This window comes from Sciurus vulgaris (assembly GCF_902686455.1).
Source record: "Sciurus vulgaris genome assembly, chromosome: X".
NCBI classification, from domain to species: Eukaryota; Metazoa; Chordata; class Mammalia; order Rodentia; family Sciuridae; genus Sciurus; species Sciurus vulgaris.
In genome coordinates, this window is record NC_136471.1 from 86,262,504 (window position 1) to 86,284,918 (window position 22,415).

The following is a 22,415-nucleotide window of genomic DNA, read 5'->3' on the forward strand; positions in this document are numbered from 1 at the left end:
GAAGTGGTGAAAGAGGGCATCCCTGCCTTGTTCTAGTTTTTAGGGGGAATGCTTTCAGTTTTTCACCATTTAGAATGATATTAGCCGTGGGCTTAGCATAAATGGCCTTTACAATGTTAAGGAATGTTCCCACTATTCTGAGATCCTTGATTCATTTTGAGTTGAGTTTTGTACAGGGTGAAAGATAGGGATTTAATTTCATTTTACTGCATATGGATTTCCAGTTTTCCCAGCACCATTTGTTGAAGAGGTTATCTTTTCTCCATTATATGTTTTTGGCACCTTTGTCTAGTATGAGATAACTGAACTTATGTGGGTTTGTCTCCGTGTTTTCAATCCTGTACCATTGGTCTACCTGTCTATTTTGGTGTCAATACCATGCCATTTTTGTTACTATTGATCTATAGTAGTGTTAAAGGTCTGGTATTTTGATAACTCCTGCATCACTCTTCCTGCCCAGGATTGCTTTGGCTATTCTGGGTCTTTTTTTCTTCCAGATGAATTTCATGATTGCCTTTTCTGTTTCTATGAGAAATGTCATAGGGATTTAAATGGAATTGTGTTAAATCTGTATAGTGCCTTTGGAAGTATGGCCATTTTGATATTATTAATTCTGCCTATCCAAGAACATGGGAGATCTTTCCATCTTCTAAGGTCTTCCTCAATTTCTTTCTTCAGTGTTTTTTAGTTTTCACTGTAGAGATCTTTTACCTCTTTGGTTAGATTGATTCCCAAGTATTTATTTTCTTTGAGAATACAGCAAACGGAGTGTTTTCCTCATTTCCCTTTCAGACGTTTCACCATTTATATATAAAAATCCTTTAGATTTATGCATGTTGATTTTATAGCCTGCTATTTTGCTGAATTCATTGATGAGGTGTACAAGTTTTCTAGTGGAGTTTTTTGGATCCTCTAATTAGAGAATCACATCATCAGGAAATAGTGACAGCTTGAGTTCCTCTTTTTCTCTTCATATCCCTTTAATTTCTTTAGTCTGCCTAATTGCTCTGGCTAGTATTTCAAGGACAATGTTGAATAGAAGTAGTGAAAGAGGTATTTATGTCTTGTTCCAGTTTTTAAAGGGAATTCTTTCAATTTTTCTCCATTAAGAATGATGTTGACCATGGGCTTAGCATAAATAGACTTTACATTGTTGAGGTATGTTCCTACTATCCCTATTTTTTCTAGTGTTTTGAGCATGAAGGGCTGTTATATTTCGTTGAACATTTTTTCTGCATCAATTGAAATAACCATATGATTCTTAACCTTAAGTCTATTGATATGATGAATTACATTTACTGATTTACAGATGTTGAACCAACCTTGCATTTCCTGGATGAACCCCACTTGATCGTGGTGCACTATCTTCTTAATGTTTTTGGATGCAGTTTGCCAGTATTTTGATAAGGATTTTTGTGTCTGTATTCATCAATGATATTGGTCTAAATTTTTCTGTCCTTGATGTGTCTTCATCTGGTTTGGGTATGAGGGTGATATTAGATTCATAGAACGAGTTTGGTAGGGTTCCCTCCTTTTCTATTTCCTGGAATACTTTGAGAAGTATTGGGATGAGTTCTTCTTTGAAAGTCTTGTAGAAATTGGCTGAGAAACTTTCTGGTCCTGGGCTTTTCTTGGTTGGTAGGCTTTTGTTGGCTTCTATTTTTTGCTTCATATTGATCTGTTTAAATTGTGTGTGTCCTCCTGGTTCAGTTTGGGAGGATCATATGTCTCTAGAAACTTGTCGATATGTTGATTATTTTCTGTTTCGTTGAAATATAGATTTTCAAAGTAGCTTCTCATTATGTTATGTATCTCAATGTTGTCTGTTGTGATATTTTGTTTTTCATCACAAATTTTAGTAATTTGAGTTTTCTCTCTTCTTCTCTTTGTTTTTGTGGCTAAGGGTTTGTCTATTTTGTTTACTTTTTCAAAGAACCAACTTTTTGTTTTGTCAATTTTTTGAATTGTTTCTTTTGTTTCAATTTCATTGATTTCAGCTCTGATTTTAATTATTCCCTGTCTTTTACTACTTTTGGTGTTGGTCTGTTCTTCTTTTTCTAAGGCTTTGAGCTCATGTTAGGTCATTTAGTTGTTGATTTTTTATTCTTTTCTTGAATGTGCTCCATGCAATGAATTTTCCTCTTAATACTGCTTTCATAGTGTCCCAGAGATTTTTATACCATTGTTCACATTTACCTCTAAGAATTTTTTTATCTCCTCCCTGATGTTTTCTGTTATCCAGATATGCTTCATTCAATAGCTTATTATTTAGTTTCCCAAGAGTGGAGTAATTTCTGTTTGTTATTTTGTCATTGATTTCTCATTTCACTCCATTATGATCTGATAGAACACAAGGTAGTATCTCTACTTTTTGCATTTCCTAAGGGCTGCTTTGTGGCATAACATGTGGTCTATTTTCGAGAAGGTTCCATGTGCTGCTGAGAAGAAAGCGAATTCACTGGTTGATGCATGGAATATTCTATATATGTCTCTTAATTCTAAGTTATTGATTGTGTTATTGAGTTCTAACACTTTCTTTGTTTAGTTTTTGTTTGGAAGATCTATCCAGTGGTGACAGTGGTGTGTTTAAAGTCACCCAGAATTTTGTGTTGTTGTCTATTTGATTCCTGGAATTAAGAAGGATTTGTTTGATGTACATGAATGCACCGTTGTATGGGGCATAAATATTTACGATTGTTATGTCTTCCTGATTTATGGTTCCCTTAAGCAGTATAAAATGTCCTTCTTTATCCCTTCTGGCTAACTTTGACTTGAAGTTCACTTACCTGAAATAAGGATGGAAAACCCCACTTTTTTACTAAGTCCGTGTGTGTGAAATATTTTTTCCCATCCTTTCACCTTTAGTCTGTGGATGTCCTTATCTATGAGATGAGTCTCTTGCAGGCAGCATATTGTTGGGTCTTTCTTTTTAATCCATTCTGCCAGTCTACATCTTTTGATTGATGAGTTCAGGCCATTAACATTCAGGGTTATTATTGAGATATGCTTTGTATTCCCAGTAATTTGGACTTATTTTTGGTTTTTAACTTGACTTGGTTTCTCCTTTGATTGATTTTTCCCTTAAGGTAGTTCCTCCCTTTGCTGACCTACATTGTTGTTTTTCATTACCTCCTCATGGAATATTTTGTTGAGAATATTCTGTAGTGCAGGCTTTTATTTGTAAATTCTTTTAACTTTCGTTTATCATGGAAAGATTTTATTTCGTCTTCAAATCTGAAGGTTAATTTTGCTGGGTATAGGATTATTGGTTGACAACCATGTTCTTTCAGAGCTTGAAATATGTTGTTCCAGGCCCTTCTAGCTTTTATAGTCTGGGCTGAGAAATCTGCTGATATCTGTATTGGTTTCCCCCTATATGTAATCTGATGCTTTTCTCTCACAGCCTTCAAAATCCTATCTTTATTTTGTACGTTAGGCATTTTCATTATAATGTGCCTGGGTGTGGATCTCTTGTAATTTTGTGCATTTGGTATTCTGTAAGCCTCTTGTATTTGATTTTCCATTTCATTCTTCAGATTTGGGGAATTTTCTGATATTATTTCATTGAATAGGTTGTTCATTCCTTTGGTTTATATCTCTGTGCTTCCTCAATCCCAATAATTCTTAAATTTTGTCTTTTCAGGATGTCCCATAGTTCTTGGATGTTCTGTTCATGATTTCTTACCATCTTCTCTGTTTGGGCAACTTTATTTTCAATATTAAATAATTTGTCTTCCTTGTCTGAGGTTCTGTCTTCCAAGTGGTCTAGTCTTTTGGTGATGCTTTCCATTGAGTTTTTTATTTGGTTTATTGTTTCCTTCATTTAAGGAATTTCCGTTTTGTTTTTATTTGAGAATCTCTATCTCTTTGTTGAATGATCTTTTGCTTCCTGCAGTGCTCTTTCAACTGCTTACTGGAGTGATCATTCATCGCCTGCATTTGCTCTCTTATATCATCCTTGTTCATGAATCATTTTAATTATATATATTCTGGTCTCCTTTTCTGACATTTCTTTACCATGCTGTCACTGGATTCTATTAATATAGGTAGTCTAGGTTGTGGGATCATTTTCTTCCCTTGTTTTTTCCTGTGTTCATGTATCTTCCCCTCTAGCGTGCAGATCTGGGGTATTGCAGTTTCCCTCCTATAGGCTTATAGTTACCCTATAGGTTTCCAAAACCTTTTCTTTAAGGGGAAGATCAATATTAGCAGTGCCGAGTACAGACAATATGCAACCCTAAACCAAATAGCCCCTATGAGGACATTAACAATATTGTCATAATAACAGAATGAGTTCAATTATTATCTACAGTGTAACAAATAGATTTGCAATAAAGTCTGCAGTTTCTAATGGAGGACAAAGAGGATGGGAGGAGGCGTTTAGAAGTAGCTGTAATGGGATAAGAAAGAAATATATAGAAGTTTAGATAATAGAAAGGGTGAGAGTTGTAATCAAAAGAAGTGGTTGTTAGCATGTGGTGCAAGAGAGAAGAGACTCTGAGGGAAACAAATAAGCAAAAGTAAATAGAGCAAGAAAGTAAAGAAATAAAGCTTAAAATTTTTCAAAAGGAGGAAAAAGAAAACTACACTATAAAATCATAGTATTCAAACCTCCCAGTCTTCAGTAACCTGATGTATGAGAGGTACCTGAAAATGAGCTTCCAATCTCCAGCAGGCATTTAGGGTAATATTTGCCCTAATAAAGATGCGAGGATGGCTTTCAGGATAATCCAGATGGCCACTCTGGCTTCCAAATGTGTTGGCAAATGGGGAGCTACAGCATAGGCTGTGGACGTGGTCATCTGGAGTTCCTGGAGGTGGGGTGCAGTTGGGTCGGGCAGGTGTCCTGGAGGCGGGCTTGTAGTCTGTTGGTTGTGGGATCCTGGAGGCCAGGCAGGGTGCAGTCAGTCAGTCTGGGGGTCTGGCGGTGTAGGGTGTAGTCAGTTGGTCTGGGAATCCTGGGGGCCCGAGAGGCAGGGATGTGGTCGGTTGGGCTTGGGGTCTGGAGACAGGGCTCAGTTTGTCGGCCAGGGGTCCTACAGGTCCTGGATGTTGTTCAAAATGGCTGCAAGCCACGGGTAACCAAACCTGCAGGTACAGTAACAGTGGACTGCCAGGCAACAGCAGGCTGCTGGCACTCCACTGGCAGTCCTGCGGTCAGTCTGCTGTCTGCTGTCGGATGATCAGGAGGTGAACCTCGGGTGGTGGGTGAGGGTAGGTGATAGGCAGGTGATGGACAGGCAAGCAGCAGGCAAATGGTGGATGGTAGGCGCCAGTGAGCAGTCTGCACTCAAATAGTAGCCGATGTGCTGGCAGACTGCAGGTGATCACATTAGACAAATGGGGTAAACAGCAGGGGATCAATAAGCAGCAAAACTACCTCACCAAGAAACAGATATCCTCTGCTTAAAACCTGAGTTATGGAGCAACAAGGAATGTAGCCTCCCTCTAGTCTGCCATCTTGGATCTCGTAAAAAATGCTTTTAGCACATGGGCACTGCATTGAGACACGCTGTGGAGTAATATACAAATGTTGCTGTTTTCTCATTGGCAGGCATCAGCAACCACTGACCCTGTTTAGGTTGTAGAGACATTAAAGGATTGATATTTGTGTGCAGACCCTAAATCAGATAGGAGGCCCTTCTCATTCCCTCTAGTTCAAATACCATTTCTCTCACATAATCTGTGACTAATAATCTGTGACTTTAAAAAATTTGTTTCTGATTAGGAAAAATTCCAGAAATTATTTCCTGATAGACCTATGCTCATCTTTTTAATGAGAGTTTTGTGGATTTATTTTTAGTCTAAGTATCACAGTGAATCACTTTCATTGTAGGAAATCATAGGGAAACAAAAAATCTAGAAAAGTAGAAGAAAAAATTAATAATCACACATAAAACTTACAACACAGTAAGAACGTTTGTAAACACTTTGTTTTGATGTATCTTCACCTAGTCTTTATTTCCTGTTTATTAAAAAATAGCATGACCGAATCTCTATATCCCCATACCTATATCTCCATGGTACACAGATATAATTTTGTATCCATATTTTTCACTCTACATTGTATCATTAGAATTTCCACCAAATCGTTTAATCCTTTTTGGTACTGGAAATTGAACTCATGGGCACTTTATGCCTGAGCTACATCCCTAGCCATTTATTTTATTTTATCTTATTTTGTTTTATTTTTTGGTACTGGGGAATAAGCTTAGGGTACTAAATACTGAGCTACATCCCCAGCCCCTTTTACATTTAATTAGAGAAGGGTCTCACTGAGTTGCTTAGTGCCTTGCTTAGTTGCTGAGGCTGCCCTTGAAATTGCAAAACTCCTGTCTTAGTCTCCCAAGTTGCTGGCATTATACACCTGAGCCACTGCGCTTGGCTCATTTAATATTTTTAAAGATTATTTTTTATGGCTCCCATGTTGATTTACCATAATTATTATTGTTTTATTTTTAATAATAAAACTAACACAGGACCATCATAATCATTGTAACCCATGTAGAAATGTATAAACATATTTAACATTTTTTGTCATCACTCTCAGTCTTATATTTTGTGAAATAATGAGTATTTCAATCTAGTGTACCTCTTTCCATACTTATTCCATGCTCTTCACAATTTTATAAACATTTATAATTATAAATTACATATATGTATATATTGCAGATTAATTTTTATAATATATTACGTATTACTATACACACATGCATATTTCAACTCACTTTTTTTTAAACTTAATTTATCATAAATAACTCTCCACATAAAGAAATAGAATCTGTAATAACTTCTATGTCAGTCAGGGTTTAAGCAGGGAAGCATAAACAGTTAAGAGATATATTGTCTTATTTGTTGCAAAGACTTCCTAAGTGACTCTGAAATCTTTATTGCAGGACTGTCAGAAACAGAATTATGGGTAGGCTCTCAAACACATGGGCAGAATACAAAGCTGTCATTTATAGGCAGTCAGGAAGAGAAGGTCATGAGAAGAATGGAATTTTGTGGACCTGGGCTGTAGCTGTGTTCCACAGATGTAATTTCTCTTCTTTTTTTGAAAGACCTCAGCCCCATTTTTGAAATCTTCCATCATATTCAGGTCAGATCCACTCAAATTATCCAGGATATTCTTCCTTTTATCTCCTTGATTAGGGACTTTGTTTACATCTGTAAAATACCTTCATGGCAAAACCCTTGTCAAATTGATACATCAATAAAGCCTTTACACTTCTTTCTTAAATACTGTATGACCATTCCACAGTATTTTGTAGTAAGTGGTCCCCTCTTGCTAGATATTACATTTGCTTCCAGATTTTATTCCACTATAGATAGTTCTGAAAACATATCCATGTACATATCTCATTACATATTGGTGCTTTTCTTCTTGTAGGATAGATATCCTAAAGTACTATAACTGAGTGTGAGATTATGAGCAGTATGAATTTTACTGTTTTTTCATATTGAATTTTCATAAAATTACAAAAACTACACTCCCAGAATAATTTTGTAGATATGCATTTCTCTACATCCACACTAGCACTAAACAGCATTTACGTTTTTCAGTTTGCTGTTTGTCAACTATTAACTTTTTGTGTGTGCTTGCTGAGTAGTTCCAATTCTTTTGTGAATATCTTATTTATACCCTTTATTAATGTTATTTTTGTGTGTATGTGTGAATATAAATTTGTAGCCTGGGGGTATAATTCAGTGGTAGAGCACCCACCTAGCATGCATGATTGCTTTGGGTCCAATCCCCAGCACTGCCAAAGAAAGATGGTAATTGTAAATTTGTAATTTTATAAAGCATCTGTATTATGGAGAGTAGCACATTGTTAGTTTTGAATTTATTTCACATATTTTCCTGGGTCTTGAATTTATTTCACATATTTTCCTGTGTCTGTTACATGTCTTTTGTGTTAATGGTGCTTAAATTTACAAAAATTTAATTTTTTTACTTTGACAAATGTCTGTATTATTTTATGCTTCTAGGTTCATCTTACCTAAGATGTTTTCTCCATACTCCACTAACACTTTGCATTTTTCTAAATTTCCTTTTTAATATTTTTGTTTATATTTTAGAGCTGTACTCCATCTGAAATTTACACTTTGAATATGGTGGGGAAGGGGTTTTCATTTTGTTTTTTTCAGGTGATTAATCAATTGTACAGAATCATTAAATCAATCATATATTTCTCACAATTTAAATGCCAGTTTTCTCTTAGATAGTAACTCTATGTACATACTTGGACTTAGAGTTTCTATCTGTTCTACTGTTGTATTTGTTAATTCTTATGTCATGACAATGCTTTCTAAATTATAGTAGATTTCTGTAAACTTTAATGCCTGGCAAAATAAATTCTTATTCACTCTTCTTTCCTATTGTTTCTTATCAAATGTTAGAGGTCTTATTCATTGATATCAGTATCAATTTATTTTTTTCTAGGTTCAAAACAATTTGGATTCTAATTGGCACTGTTTTAAATTGCTAATACTGCTTGAAGTTTGGAATTTTTTTAAGCTTTCTCATTCAGAAATATGACCCTTTTCTCCTTTCATCCATGTCATATTATTATCTGGTTCAAGAAAATGGTGGTTTTATTCACATGAATTCTATGCCTTTTCTACTTCTTCTCATATTACTTTAGATTAATTTATATTTGTCTAGGAAATCATTATTTTTCTACGGACCTTCAATTTTAATGTTATATATATCTGTATATAATATTATCTTATTATTTTAATCTTTCATAAATTGTGAGCAATTGCTCTTCTTTCACATTTCAAATATTACATAATCTTTATTTTCTCATATTAGTCTATTTTATTCAGATATAGTATCTGTACATTTTTATGGGGTACATTATAGTAATTCAATATATGTATATAATGTTTAATAAATCCAAATAATAAGCATGTCATCTCTTCAGGCAATAGTTATTTTATTTGTTGGAAATATCATACATACTCTTCTAGTCATATTTAAATATATAATAGAGTATTTTAACCTATGTTTATTCTACTCTGCTGAAGAAGAACCCAGAAATAATTTCTTCCACTCTGTGTTTTGGTGCCTTTATTCAAACTTCTGCTCCTCCCTCCCTGACTTTAGTCTTTTAATCAGGCTTATCACAGAACTTAATGTTTTGAAAGAATTTGGTTCGGGTTTTTTATCCCTTTGTTGCAAGTTATTTTCTATTTTTCTAAAAAAATAATTTTAGCTTTTATGTACCACTTATGCTGTGTTAACCTTTTGTCACTGTGAAAAAATACCTAAGAAAATCAACTAAAATGAGGGAAAGTTTATTTGGGCTCACAGATTCAGAGGTTTTAATTTGTGGTCACATGGTTATTGTTTCCTGTCCTGTTGTGTGAGACAACACTGAGTACAGCAAAGCTGCTCTCCTCATGGTATCAAGGAAGCAGAGAGATAGGAAGGGGACTGGGATCTCAAGATACCCTTCAAGGGCATAAAACCCAGTCACCTACTTCCTTCAATTAGGCACCATCTTCTAAAGTTTCCACCACCTCTCAATAGTGCCACCAACTGAGAACCAAGCTTTCAATACATGAGCTTTGGGGGGAACATTTTAGATCCAAATGATAACATCTGCCGCTGACCCCTAAAGCCTCGTATTCATCTCACGATGCAAAAATGTATTTTAGCCCGGACTATAAGAATTTCCAAAGTCTCAACAGTTCAGCCTTGCTTAAAAGTCTGAGTCCAAAGTCTCCCCTGAGATTCAGGCAACTCTTAGTTATGAGGCCCTCTGAAAAATAATTTAAAAAATACCAATTACATACTTTAAACATACAATGATGTGAAAGATACAGGGTAAACATTCCTATTGCAGAAGGGAGAGATGGGACCAAAGCAAGACTGAAACTCAGCAGAGAAATTGTTTAATCCTATAGCTCCATGTCTAGCATCCAGGGTATGTGGTGCAGGCTGTGGGCCCAAAGTACTTGGGCAACCCTACGCTTATGAACTTTCTGGCTGAAACCCACATGAAGTGGCCACTCTCTTGGCCTGAGTCTGCTCACTTCCATGGCTCAGCACACCTGCCATGTTCCTGGCATCTATAACTTTCTGAAATTTTTATTGCAACTCCAGCTTCACTCTCACAGGTACACCCTTCACCCCTATAGGGACTCTATCCCTACCACATAACACTTGACCTCCCAGGCTTTCCTTTGAAATCTTTGTGAAATCCTCCACGACCCCACAGCTCTTGAATTTTGCATGCCAGCAAAATCAGTGCCACATGGTTGACACAAATGTCTGCCACCAAATTGAGCAGTAGCTAAGACCTCTTGAATAATGGCTGCAGCAACCTCTGAGTGCTTAGAGATCTCACCACCATGGAATGAATACTGGGGAAACAACTTACAAGGCAACTCTCTAGGAGCAGTGTGCCCAGGGCTATCTTCTCAATGAACGGTTTGTACTTTTACACTTTTGAACCTTTGGGTGGGGGTCCTGCTTATTATTCCTGAGATACCCTGAAGGCATCTTTCCTATTAACCCTTTCCAAATTACTTGACTTCATTTTAAAGGCAAGTTTATTCCAAGTTTTCTTAGGATTCTCCATACTGCTTTCCAGAGTGGCTGCACCAATTTGCAACTCCACCAGCAATGTAAAAGTGTTCTTTTTCCCCACATCCACACCAAAATCTATTATTGTTTGTGTTCTTGATAAAAAACATTCTAATTGGAGTAAGATGAAAACTTAGAGTTGTTTTAATTTGCATTTCTCTAATTACTAGAGATGTTGAACACTTTTTCATATATTTATTAATTGCCTGTATGTCTTCTTCTGTAAAGTGTCTGTCCAGTTCCTTGACCCATTTATTGATTGGGTTCTTTGTATTTTTGTTGTGAAGTTTTGTAAGTTCTTTATAAATTTTGGAGATAAGTGCTCTATCTGAAGTGTGTGTGGAAAAGATTTTCTCCCACTCTGTAGGCTTTCTCTTCACATTCTTGATTGTTTCCTTTGCTGAGAAAATGCTTTTTAGTTTGAGTCCATCCCATTTATTGATTCTTGCTTCGGTTTCTTGTGCTTTGGGAGTCTTATTGAGGAAGTCTGATCCTAAGCCAACATGATGAAGATTCAGGCATACTTTGTCTTCTATTAGGTGCAGGGTGTCTGGTGTACTTCCTGTGTCTTTGATCCATGTTGAGTTGAGTTTTGTGCAGGGTGAGAGATAGAGGTTTAATTTCATTTTAGTGCATATGGATTTCCAGTTTTGCCAGCACCATTTGTTGAAGAGGCTATCTTTTCTCCATTGTATGTTTTTGGCTCCTTTGTCTAATATAACATGACTGTATTTTTGTGGTTTTGTCTCTGTATGATTACACGAATGGTATGAATCTACATTGTGTACAACCATAGAAATGAAATTATGTACCCCATTTGTGTACAATGAATCAAAATGCAGTCTGTAAAAAATTAAAAGCTAAATAATAATAATAATAATAAAAAGGCAAGTTGAAACCATACTCTTCTTGAGTGTACCTTTATACAGGCATCTTTTATGACCAAATTGAAGTTTTTAAAATCTTTCTGCTCTTTTTTATTTCTAATCTTGATTCTCACTGTAAATTTTTCTAAAAGCAGCCAGTAACACACATGCCACAGCCTGAATACTATGTTGCCTTAAAAATTCCTGGGCCATATTGATCAGTCTGTTATCCTTAAACTTAGCCTTTCTCAAAATCACAGGGTATGAACAAAATGTAGATAAGTTCTTTGCAAGAATGCAACATGAATGACCTCTAGTTCAATTCCCAGCAGAGTTCTCATTTCCCTCTGAATCTTCATCAGCACCATCTTTAATCTCTGAATTCTTATCAGTAGTTTGGTCTTCTGAGCGCCCATAAGAATCACCCATTGAGCTGTGCTTACAGCATCCTAAACTTTTTATATCCTGCTTCTTCAAACCTTTCCAAATTCCTCCTGGAAACGAGTTCCAAAGGCTTCTGGACCACATGGTCAGATATAGATGCAGGAACAACCCTACTCTTGGTACAAATGTTCTATGTTAATCAGCTTTCAGTTTCTGTGAAACTGCTCATGATTTCAGAGGTTTCAGGCCATGGTTATTGACTTCATTGTTTCTGGACATGTGGTAAGGTAGAACATCGTGGAAGAGAGCATGCGGTAGAATAAAGTAGCTCACTTATGGTAACCAAAAAGCAAACAAAGAAGGAAGGGGAACAGAGTCCAAATATACCCTTTGAGGGAATGCCCCCAATGACCTACTTCTTAAACTAAGAATAACATCCTAAGTTTGCCACAACCTCCAAATACTGTCACCACATAGGGTCTATGCCTTCACCGTATGATCTTTTGGATGACATTTCAGATCCAAATTGTAACATATGTCTGTGATCTTTTAGTTTTTATTTTATATTTTTCCATTTCCATTGCTATAATGTGGTTAATTTGAATTTTAAAAAATGATAAGATCATTGTACTGTGCATTTCCCATTGGTCAAAGCTGATACTATATCTGATGGATTTTGATATGAAGTGTTATTATGTTCCTCATAATTCATGATTTCTGGTTTCCTGTTTCAAAGATTTTTCAGAAAACTTCAGTATTTCAGATGAGAATTTTAATCATACTGCCATCTCTCCATTTATAAGTACCTTGTTCTTTCTTCCTTGAAGTCTGAAACATTCTTTTCTTCAATCTTTGATGTTCAGGCATTTTACTCACAAATCAACTTCCAGGTGTCTAGGTATCCTAATCCTACCTGGATTGTGGCAAGAACTTTTCTTCTTTTCAATAATTATGACTTCTATTCTGTCAAATTTTGGTTATATTTATTTTGGTGCACATTAATTTTACAGAAGGTGGGTTCCATTCTGCCACATTCACACATACATAAAAACATAATTTTATCAAATTATTCCCCAACACCTCCCCCAATCTTCCCTCCTCTGATCCCCTTCCTCTACCCTAGCAATCTCCCTAATGCTTTCATGGCAATCCTAAATTTTCTGTTCTTTTTCCCTCTAGCTTCCACATATGAGAGCAAACGCACTTTTCTGAGTCTCACTTATTTTACTCAAAATATGGTCTGAAGTTCCATCCATTTTCTAACAAACGACATGATTTTGTCTTTTTATGACTGACTAAAACTCTATTGTGGATATATATATATTTTCTTTATCCATTCATCTATTGATGAATACCCAGAATAATTCTATAACCTATTGGGAATTTTCCTGTGATAAATACAGATATGCATGTATCGATAAAGTGTGATGACTTTAGTCTTTTTTTTATAAATGCAAGGAATGTTATAGCTGGCTCATGTTTATTATATTTTCAACTTTTCGGGGAATTTCAATATTAATTTCAATATTGGCTATATAGTTACATTCATGCCAACAGCGTATCTAAGCATTCCTTATTCCCTTCTTCATTGCCAGAATGTATAATTATTTGTACTCCTGAAGTCTGTCATTCTAACTGAAGTTAAGATGAAATCTCAGTATAGTATTTATTTGCATTTCCGTGATCACTGATGATGTTGAATATTTTTTCATATGATTGCTGGCAATGTGTACTTACTGTTTGAAAGTATCTGTTCAGTTCACTTCCCCATTTATTGATTAGGTTGTTATTTTGATGTTGAGTGTTTTTAAGTTCTTTATAAATATAAATTCTGAATATCAATTCTCTGTCAGAATAGTAGCTGGCAAGGAATTTCTCCCATTCTGTATTCTCAGAAGCTCTTCAATTTTATTTCATCCCATTTAAAGATTATCTCATTTCCTGAACTATAAGGTTCTTATTCAGGATGTCTTTGCCTGAACCTATAAGTTGAAGTGTTTTCCCTATTAGTTTTTCAGTACTTATAAATTTTCTGGTCTAATTCTTAGGTTTTTGACCATTTTGAGTTGATTTTTGTATGGGGTAGAGATGGGGATCTAGTTTAATTTTTCTACATATAGATATCCAGTTTTCCCAGTACTACTTTTTAAAGAGACTATCTTTGTCTCCAATGTGTGTTTTTGACACCTTTGTCAGGAATTAGATAACTCTATCTTTGTGGATTTGTTTTTATGTCTTCTATTCTGTTCCACTGGTCTACATGTCTGTTTTTATGCCAGTTTTTGTTAACTACAACTCTGTTATATAAATTGGAGTTGAATATTGTTCAGCCTCCCACATTGTTCTTTTTGCTCAGAATTGCTTTGGATTTTCATTTTTTTTCTTCCATATGAATTTTAGGATCGTTTTTTCTAGTTCTGAGACAAGTATCATTGGTATTTTAATGGGTAGTACATGGAAGTATGTAGATTGCTTTTGGTAATACAGCATTTTAGCTATATTAATTCTGCCTATCTCTGCACGTGGAAGGACTTTCCATCTTCTGGTGTCTTCTTCATTCTTTTCTTAAATTCATTCTTAAATATTTTCTTCTTCATTCTTAAATATTTCTTATATATCTCTTTTACATATTTGATTAGATTAATTCCTAGCCTATTTTTGAGGCAATTTTGAATGGAACTATCTTCCTGATTTCTCAGTCATTATTGGTGTATAGAAAAGCTATTGATTTTTGTATGGTAATTTTGTGTCCTGTTACTTTGCTTTTTTTGTTTCTCAGGTGTAGAAATATTCTGATGGAACTTCTAGGATCTTCTAAGTACAGGATCCTATCTGAAAACAAGTATAATTTTACTCTTCCTTTCCTATTTACATCCCTGTTCCTTTTCCTGCATAATTGCTCTAGCTAATATTTCAAATAATGTATTGAATAGGACTGGTAAGAATGGACATCCCTATCTTGTTACTGATTTTGGAGGAAATGTTTTTCAATTTTTCCATATTCAGTATGATGTTGACTTTAGGTTTGTCATATATAGCCTGTGTGATGTTGAAGTGTGTTTCTTCAATCCCTATATATATCAAGGTTTTTATCATGAAGTGGTATTGAAATGTGTTGAAGTCTTTTTTGGAATCTATTGATAATTATGTGATTTTTGTGCTTGGTCCTATTTATATGGTATATTACATTTATTTATTTGTGTATGATGAACCATCCTTGCATCCCTCAAATTAAACTGAGAATGATTTATGATCCTTTAAATTTATTATTGAATTTTATTTGCTAATATTTTATTCAGGATTTTTGTATCTATGTTCATCAAGTATATTGGTCCATAACTTTCTTTCCTTGAAGTGTCCTCTTTTGATTTTTGATTCAGAGTGATGCTGACTTCATAGAATTACTTTTGGAAGAATTCCCTCACTTTGTATTTCATGAAACAATTTTAGGAACATTTGTGGTAATTCTTCTTTAAGGTCTTGTAGAATCACCTGTAAATTCATCCAGACCTGAGCTGTGTTTTAGAAAGCTTTTTGTTACTACTTCAATCCTATTGCTTGTTATTGGTCTGTTTAGATTTTATGTATCCTCTTGGTTCAATTTGGGTTAGTCATATATCTAAAATTTTATCAATTTCTTCTAGATTTTCCAATGTATTGCAATGTAAAATTCCAAAATCATCACTAATGATCGTATGAATTTCAGAGGTATCTATTGGAATATCTCTCTTTTACTCTAAATTTAGTAATTTTGGTACACTCTATCTTCATTTTGGTTTGTTTTACTAAAGATTTAATCTATTTTATTTTTCTTTACAAATAACTAGCCCTTTGTTTTATTAGCCCTTTGTTTTATTGATCCTTTGTGTTCTACATTAATTCTCTATTTCATTAATTTAAGTTCTGATCTTCATTATTTCTTTCATTCTGTTCGTTTTGGGAATATTTTGTCCTTGTTTTTCCAAGAACTTCATATGTAATATTAAGGATTTTTGGAGGCAACGTCATGATTTTTTTTTATGTAACCACTCATGCATGAAAACTCTCCTCTTAGAACTATCTTTTTCTGTGTCCCAGATAGTCTGGCATTTTGTATTTACATTCTTGTTTGATTTTAAGTATTATTAAATTTCTCCTCCAGTTTCCTCAGTGATTCATTCATCATTCAAACATGTATTGTTCAATCTCCAACTATTTGTATAGTTTCTGTAGTTTTCCTGCCTGTTGATTTCTAGTTTCATTCCATTATTCTTTGATACCATGCAAAACATTATTCAACTTTTTTTTTTTGTATTTGCTAAAACTTCCATTGTGGTCTAATATATGATTTATCTTTTCAGAATGTTCTATGAGTACTTGAAAATAACCTATATTCAGCTATGGTTTGATGAAATATTCTGTTAATGCTGATTAAGGCCATTTGACCTTTAGTATATTTTAACCCTTTAGTATCTTCTTCTTATGTTTGGATCACCTGTTAGTGAGAAATGTGTGTTAATGTTACCCACTAGGATATTAAGGGGTGCTGTATGAGCCTTTGTGTCATTTAGTATTTGTTTTATGAGATTAGGTACACTGATATCCAGGGCATAAATATTTTCAATTTTTATATTTTCTTGATTGTTTGTTTCCTTTACTAATAGGTAGTGACCTTATCTTTCTCTTCTGATTAATTTTGGCTTGAAGTCTGCTTTGCTGGAATGAGAGTAGGTACTGATATTCTCAGACTTCCATTTGCATGTAATATCAATTTACTCCTTTCATTTTCAGTCTGTGTATCTTTGCCAATGAGGTGTGCTTCTTATATGCAACATGTTGCTGGTATCATTTTGTAATCCAATTTGCCATACTCTGTCTTTTAATGGGAGAATTGAGACCATATACATTTAGTGATAATATAGAGAGGTATGTATTGCTTTGTGTAATTTTATTTTATTTCTGATGTTTGGTTCAATTCTAATTCTCATTTGCTTATTTTCTCTTATAATGTTTTCAGGGTTTTTTTTTTTTAAATCTTCTGTGTACTTTTCCTTTCAGTATCATTTGTGATGCTGGATTACTGGATGTACATATATTTAGCTTATGCTTCTCTTGAAGAGTTTTATTTTTTATTGTATTCTGAAGGATAACTTTGCTGGATATAGCAACCCATGTTGGCAATTTCTCTTTAAGAGCTGAAGTATATCATTCCCATACCTTCTGGCCTTCAGAGTTTCTATTGAACTTTCTGTTGTCATTATGATTGATTTGCTTTTTATAAGTACCTTGGTGTTTCTCTGTTGCAATCTTTAAAATTCTTTTTTATTCTGGATTTTGGTAATGTAATTCTGATGTGTTGTGGAGAGGGTCTTTTCTGGTTTTGTCTATTTAGGTTTCTAAATGCCTCCACTATACAAATGTCCATTGCATTCCCAAGGTTTGTGAAAATTTCTGCTATTATTTCATGGAATCCATTTACAGAGCCATTAGCCTCTATCTCTTGTCCTTTCTCAATACCTATGAGCTTTAGTTTAAGTCTCTTAATGTTGCTCCATAGTTCTTGTATAGTCTGATCATAGTTTCTATTTTTTTTATTATTCCTCTGAATATTCAAGTGTGTGACCCTTGTCCTCAAGCCCTATAATTCTTTCTTCTACTTGATCTAGTGTATTGGAGGGACATTCAAACTGAGCTTTTAGCTTGACCCATTGTGACTTTGATTTATAAAATATCTGATTCTTTTCCATAATCTCTTTATTGAAATGGTCTTTCATATCCTGTATTGTCTGTATTAGTTCCTTCCACAGTACTTCTTTTAATTCATTGATCACTTGAAAAATTAGCTTTTAAACTTCTTTGGCAGGTATTTTCTTCACTTCAGTGTCCATGGATTCAGTAATAGGGAGTTGTGAATTTATATTTCTGTGTTGATGTCTGTGTATCTGTTTGGAAGACTATCTCTTCCATTGTTCTTTAAGAACCTTTTATTGAGCTGCTTTCTCCTTATAGTATTCCCCATGCCTTAGGTTTATTTTAGCATTAAAACACTCACTTAAAACATCCAAAGTGCTATGTTCAGTCTCCAGGGAACTTTGGGATTAGGAATCCATGAGGTATTGGGGATGTGGCAAATGTTCAAGCCCACCATTGTGTGACCTCTGAAAATCTCTGGATGTGGTGGGGGCAACTATGATGCCTCCTCATGTCTAGGACTGTATCCTCTTCTGCTCTGCATAATAACTTCTTGTCAGACCAAATGCCAGAGATTTCTCTGATGGCCCAAAATTTGTGCAGCCCAAAGGCCAAAACCCACCCTGGTACTGGCAATGACTATATGCTTGCAGGATAATGTCTGTACCTGACGCTGTTAACACATCTCACCTTGACCTCCACTAAGGTAGTCCTAAAATTTTTTGTATGAGTTCACTCACTAAACAGTCCTCTGCCCACTTGAAGTAGGTGATGGTGGGGCATGTTCCACCTGAACAGTGGCTGTGTGTGTCCTTGAGCCTGGGTAAAGGAGTGTACCCTGCCCCAGTTCTGCCCTTGCCACAGTCACAGCTCCTTTCTCACCATGACTCTACTCCCAGCTCACTGCAGCCTCACTGTATATAATTCTGTTATTTTCCCCTGCCAGATCTTGCTGCAAGAACAAGAATGAGAAGAAGCTGGAGTTTAACTTTCCTCCTGTTGCTAGCTAAGACATGACCTTCATAAATGGCTGCTTGTCATTGTATTCCACTTAAAAATTAAGGAAAGTGAAACATTGCCCCCCTACCAGCCTACTGTGCAGCTTTTGTATCAGTTTAGACTAAAATTCTCTTCTGTTTTCAAAGTAATTTTATCAATTCTTTCTCTTTATTTTCTCTTTATTATGGCACCCCTTCTCACCTGTCCCAGCAGGACATGTCTCTATTATTTTTTATTATTACTATTTAGTGTTTTCCTTCCTCTATATACATTCTCTATATACATTTCTCTATATACATTTTCTGTTCTAAGTCGCTTATCTTTTAACTCATTATTCCTTCCCCTTGTATTTTTGCTTTTGGTTATGTTTCTTCCATTTAACACCATACTTTATTTAAACATTCTCCATTTAACAGTCTCTTAACCTATGTTCTTAATATTTTTACCATCATATTATGTGATATGCAGTTTTGTTGCTAAGTCTTGTTTTTAGTTGTTCTATTGACAAGATATTTATATATTTTTATGAAGTACATTTTGATATTTGATTCATGTATGCATTGGGTAATGACCAACTCAGGGTAATTAGCCTATTGAACCGCCTTAAACTTTTTTTATTTCTTTATGGCAAGAACATTCAAAATGCTCATATATTTTGATATATACAATGCACTTTTGTATATGTTCATAAACAAAAATATATGCAGTTCTGTAGAATATCAGAACTTCATCTTCCTATCTAACTATAAATTGTGCCCATTTATCAGCCTCTCCACATTGTCCCTCCCCCCTATTCTCCCCAATTATTGGTTACCACTTTTCTACTTTCAGCTTCCATGAGGTTAAGATATTTTAGATATGAAGGGCATCACATGCTGTTTATCATTTTGTGCCTAACTTGTTTCAGTTAACATAATGTCTTATAGGTCCAGCCATTCTGTCAAAAATGACAGGATTTCATCATTTTTATGGGTTACTAGCATTCTATTATGTATATATGCCATATTTTCTTTATCCATTCATTCACTGATGGACATTTAGGTTAATTCCATATCCTGGCTGTTTGGAATAGTGCTGCAGTAAACACATGAGAGCAGGTGTCTCTTTTACGTGCAAATTTAAGAGCTTCTACATAACAACAGAAACAACCAACAGAGCCAAGAGACAAACTACAGAATGGGAACAAATATTTGCCAACTATACATCTGACAAGGTATTTTTATTCAGAATTTATAAGGAAGTCAACTCAATAGTAAAAAAATCATAATAATTCAGTTAAAATATGGGCTAAAGATTTGAGTAGGCATTTCTTAAAAGAAAACATTCAAATGGCTTATGAAAAAATGTTCAACATCAGTAATCATCAGGAAAATGCAAATCAAAACCATAATGAGAAATCACCTCATCTCAGTTTGACTATTATCAAAAAGAAAAATAACAGATTCTGTTGGGAAGGCAGAGAAAGGGAATTCTTACACACAGTTGGTGAGAATGTAAATTAGTAGTGCCATCATGGAAAGCAGTATGGAGGTTCCTCAAAAATTTAAACTAGAATTGCTATGATCCAGCAATCCCGCAACTAGGTATATACCTGAAGGAAATATTCCTAAGACTTTATCCAACTTTCTAATGAATGTCCTATAAAGGACCTTGTGTTTCAGAACATATGATAAAAACAGATATAAATCTTACCAAGTAGTTTTTCCATAAAAGCTGTTTTATTTTATACATTAAAGAAAGGAATATATTTGTGATAACAATCTTTCTCTTTTTTAGGCTTTGAAATTTCTGAAAATCAGAAAAGGCAGGCTGCAATGACTGTGAGAAAAGTTCCTAAGCAAAAAGGTAAATTGATTTTTATTCACTTAGCCCCACTCATTTTCTGTGTGAGACTTAGGAAGACATAGGCTGTATTCTTTCATAGCCCTAGTTCCCTTTCCATGCTGGGGTTCATTTGGAGTGCTCAGATAGCTTTCCGTTTCCCTAGTGTCCCTGATAACAGGTAGTAAATTGTCTTAAAGTTTTAACACTCAGTAGTGAATGGTATAGGGTAGTTACATCCAAAGAAAATTCACTGGGTACAAAAACAAAACATTTTTAATTTTCATTTAAAAATATAAGAAACTTTAATAATTTAGAGACAGAAAAACAATAGCAGATGTATATAACATTTAATAAATATATACATATAGGATTATGTATTCAACTTTCTTTCCCTGGTCTGGGGACACTTGTCAAATCAGGAGTCCCAAATCAGAATGGAGAACCTTAAACTTAACTAAGTACTTAAAAAAGAAAAATGTACAGAAAATCAATTTAAATCTGAAATAAAGCTTTATTTTCTCTTTATCATTAACGAAAACAAAACTAAAATGTTCGGCTGATCAAAAGGAAGGAACTGCCATCTGCTTATTGGAGTTGTTCAGTATCTGTTTCTTCATATAACTTCTGTCATTTCATCTTTATGGCAACCCTAAGATGGACCCTATTTAGCTCCATTTCTTAGATGTAGAAATTAAGGGTTTTCAAAGTGAAATGACTCTGAACCTAAATGAGTTTGAGTCCTCTCCATCTCATACTCTTGCTGGGAAAGAAAAGCTCAATTTATTGCCTCTCCTCAATTACTGAGAGCTATGTCTGTTACTGAGTGCTGTTGACTCTGTCCCAGGGGTGGGCCATCTTAATGAAACCTCACTTTTCCTAGACCCACCCTTCTGCTTTCTCAGTGGGCCTTCTGGTTTTGAATTAGTCACCTTACAAAATTATCAGATTTAAGTTGCCTGAAATTCAAGCAACCATATAAAGCACCTATAATTATTCCCAATGAAACTCTCTTTGAGGAGATTTAGTGCCTGTGAATCTCTGATTCTCAATTAAGTAATACACCTAACCAGGCCCCTCTGACTAGATAGGCATGCCTTCCTTTGAACTCCTTTTATTACTTACTGTTCTTGGGTGGCCTTCATTGGATCTTCCTTTGTCATGGAAAACTAATTGCTTTTAAGAATTAAAGGCAGTCAACCATTTTAGAGTTAAAATATAAGAGATGTTGTATAGCAACCTGGAGTTAATAAGGATCTTGTCTGTATTTACAGGGGAACTCTGTGAAAGAATGACCTCTTCCTCAGATAGAAATTTGAGCAATAAAGAGTCCCAGCTAGCTAGAGAGCCCTCAGGATACAAAAGGGATACTGTCCTAGCAGATTGCTTCTATCCCTGAAGGCTCTCACCTTCTGAACTTCTCTCACTCTACTGTCCCTAGCACACAGACAATCATGGAGATGATAGATTGATACTCCTTTATCCCCAGCCCAGGTTCCCTCAAGCATATCTGTGACTGACTGGTATTTTCACTGAGAATATTTCAAACACAGGAATACCCATAAGATAACCAACCAGAAGACAGTCCTAAATCATACTAAGTCTTTGGGTCAGATTCCTCCCTTACCCTATCTAGTCTCCAGACTGTCCCTCTCAGGTCCTCAAATTCCAGTGTCTTCAACACTGGTTTACCCTGTTTTCTTACCTTAAAAGAAATTCTAAAATATTTAAAGAAACTCATAAAGCTTTGGGAAAGCATATGATCCTCTTCTCATTCTATTTTCAGTCTTCAAGAGCTTCCTAGTCCAGGGCTATGGTGATTGATACATTTCTTGAGACTCAAAGGATCTACATAAGTGGAATTGAATATCAAATCTAGTAATTCAATGGTTTTAGTATAGATGTGGAAGAACATAAAGAGGTTTTTTCAGACACACAGGAATGCTAGCATTCTTCCCTCCCATTGACCCCTCCCTAGACATTACAAGAAGGCATTTTTAAGGTGGTTCCAATGCCAATGCCTTTGGATGACTAATTACTCCAATGATCCTTTTCAACTCCATCTGTAACACCATGGGGCA

The 22,415-nt window shown here is 35.0% G+C and overlaps 1 protein-coding gene and 1 long non-coding RNA gene across 8 annotated transcripts in view; one reads left to right on the forward strand and one right to left on the reverse strand.

Moving 5' to 3' along the window:
* The window catches only part of LOC306651493, a 543,249-nt gene that overhangs the window by 291,060 nt on the left and 229,774 nt on the right, over positions 1–22,415 (reverse strand). The gene's annotated exons all lie outside the window — the stretch shown is intronic.
* Positions 1–22,415, forward strand: part of ARHGEF9 (Cdc42 guanine nucleotide exchange factor 9) — a 267,373-nt gene that overhangs the window by 239,120 nt on the left and 5,838 nt on the right. For all 7 annotated transcript variants that reach the window (XM_079124084.1, XM_079124086.1, XM_079124089.1 and 4 more), the window contains one exon: positions 20,290–20,358. In XM_079124084.1, the coding sequence (XP_078980210.1) occupies positions 20,290–20,358 (69 nt within the window). The remainder of the gene's footprint in view (positions 1–20,289; positions 20,359–22,415) is intronic.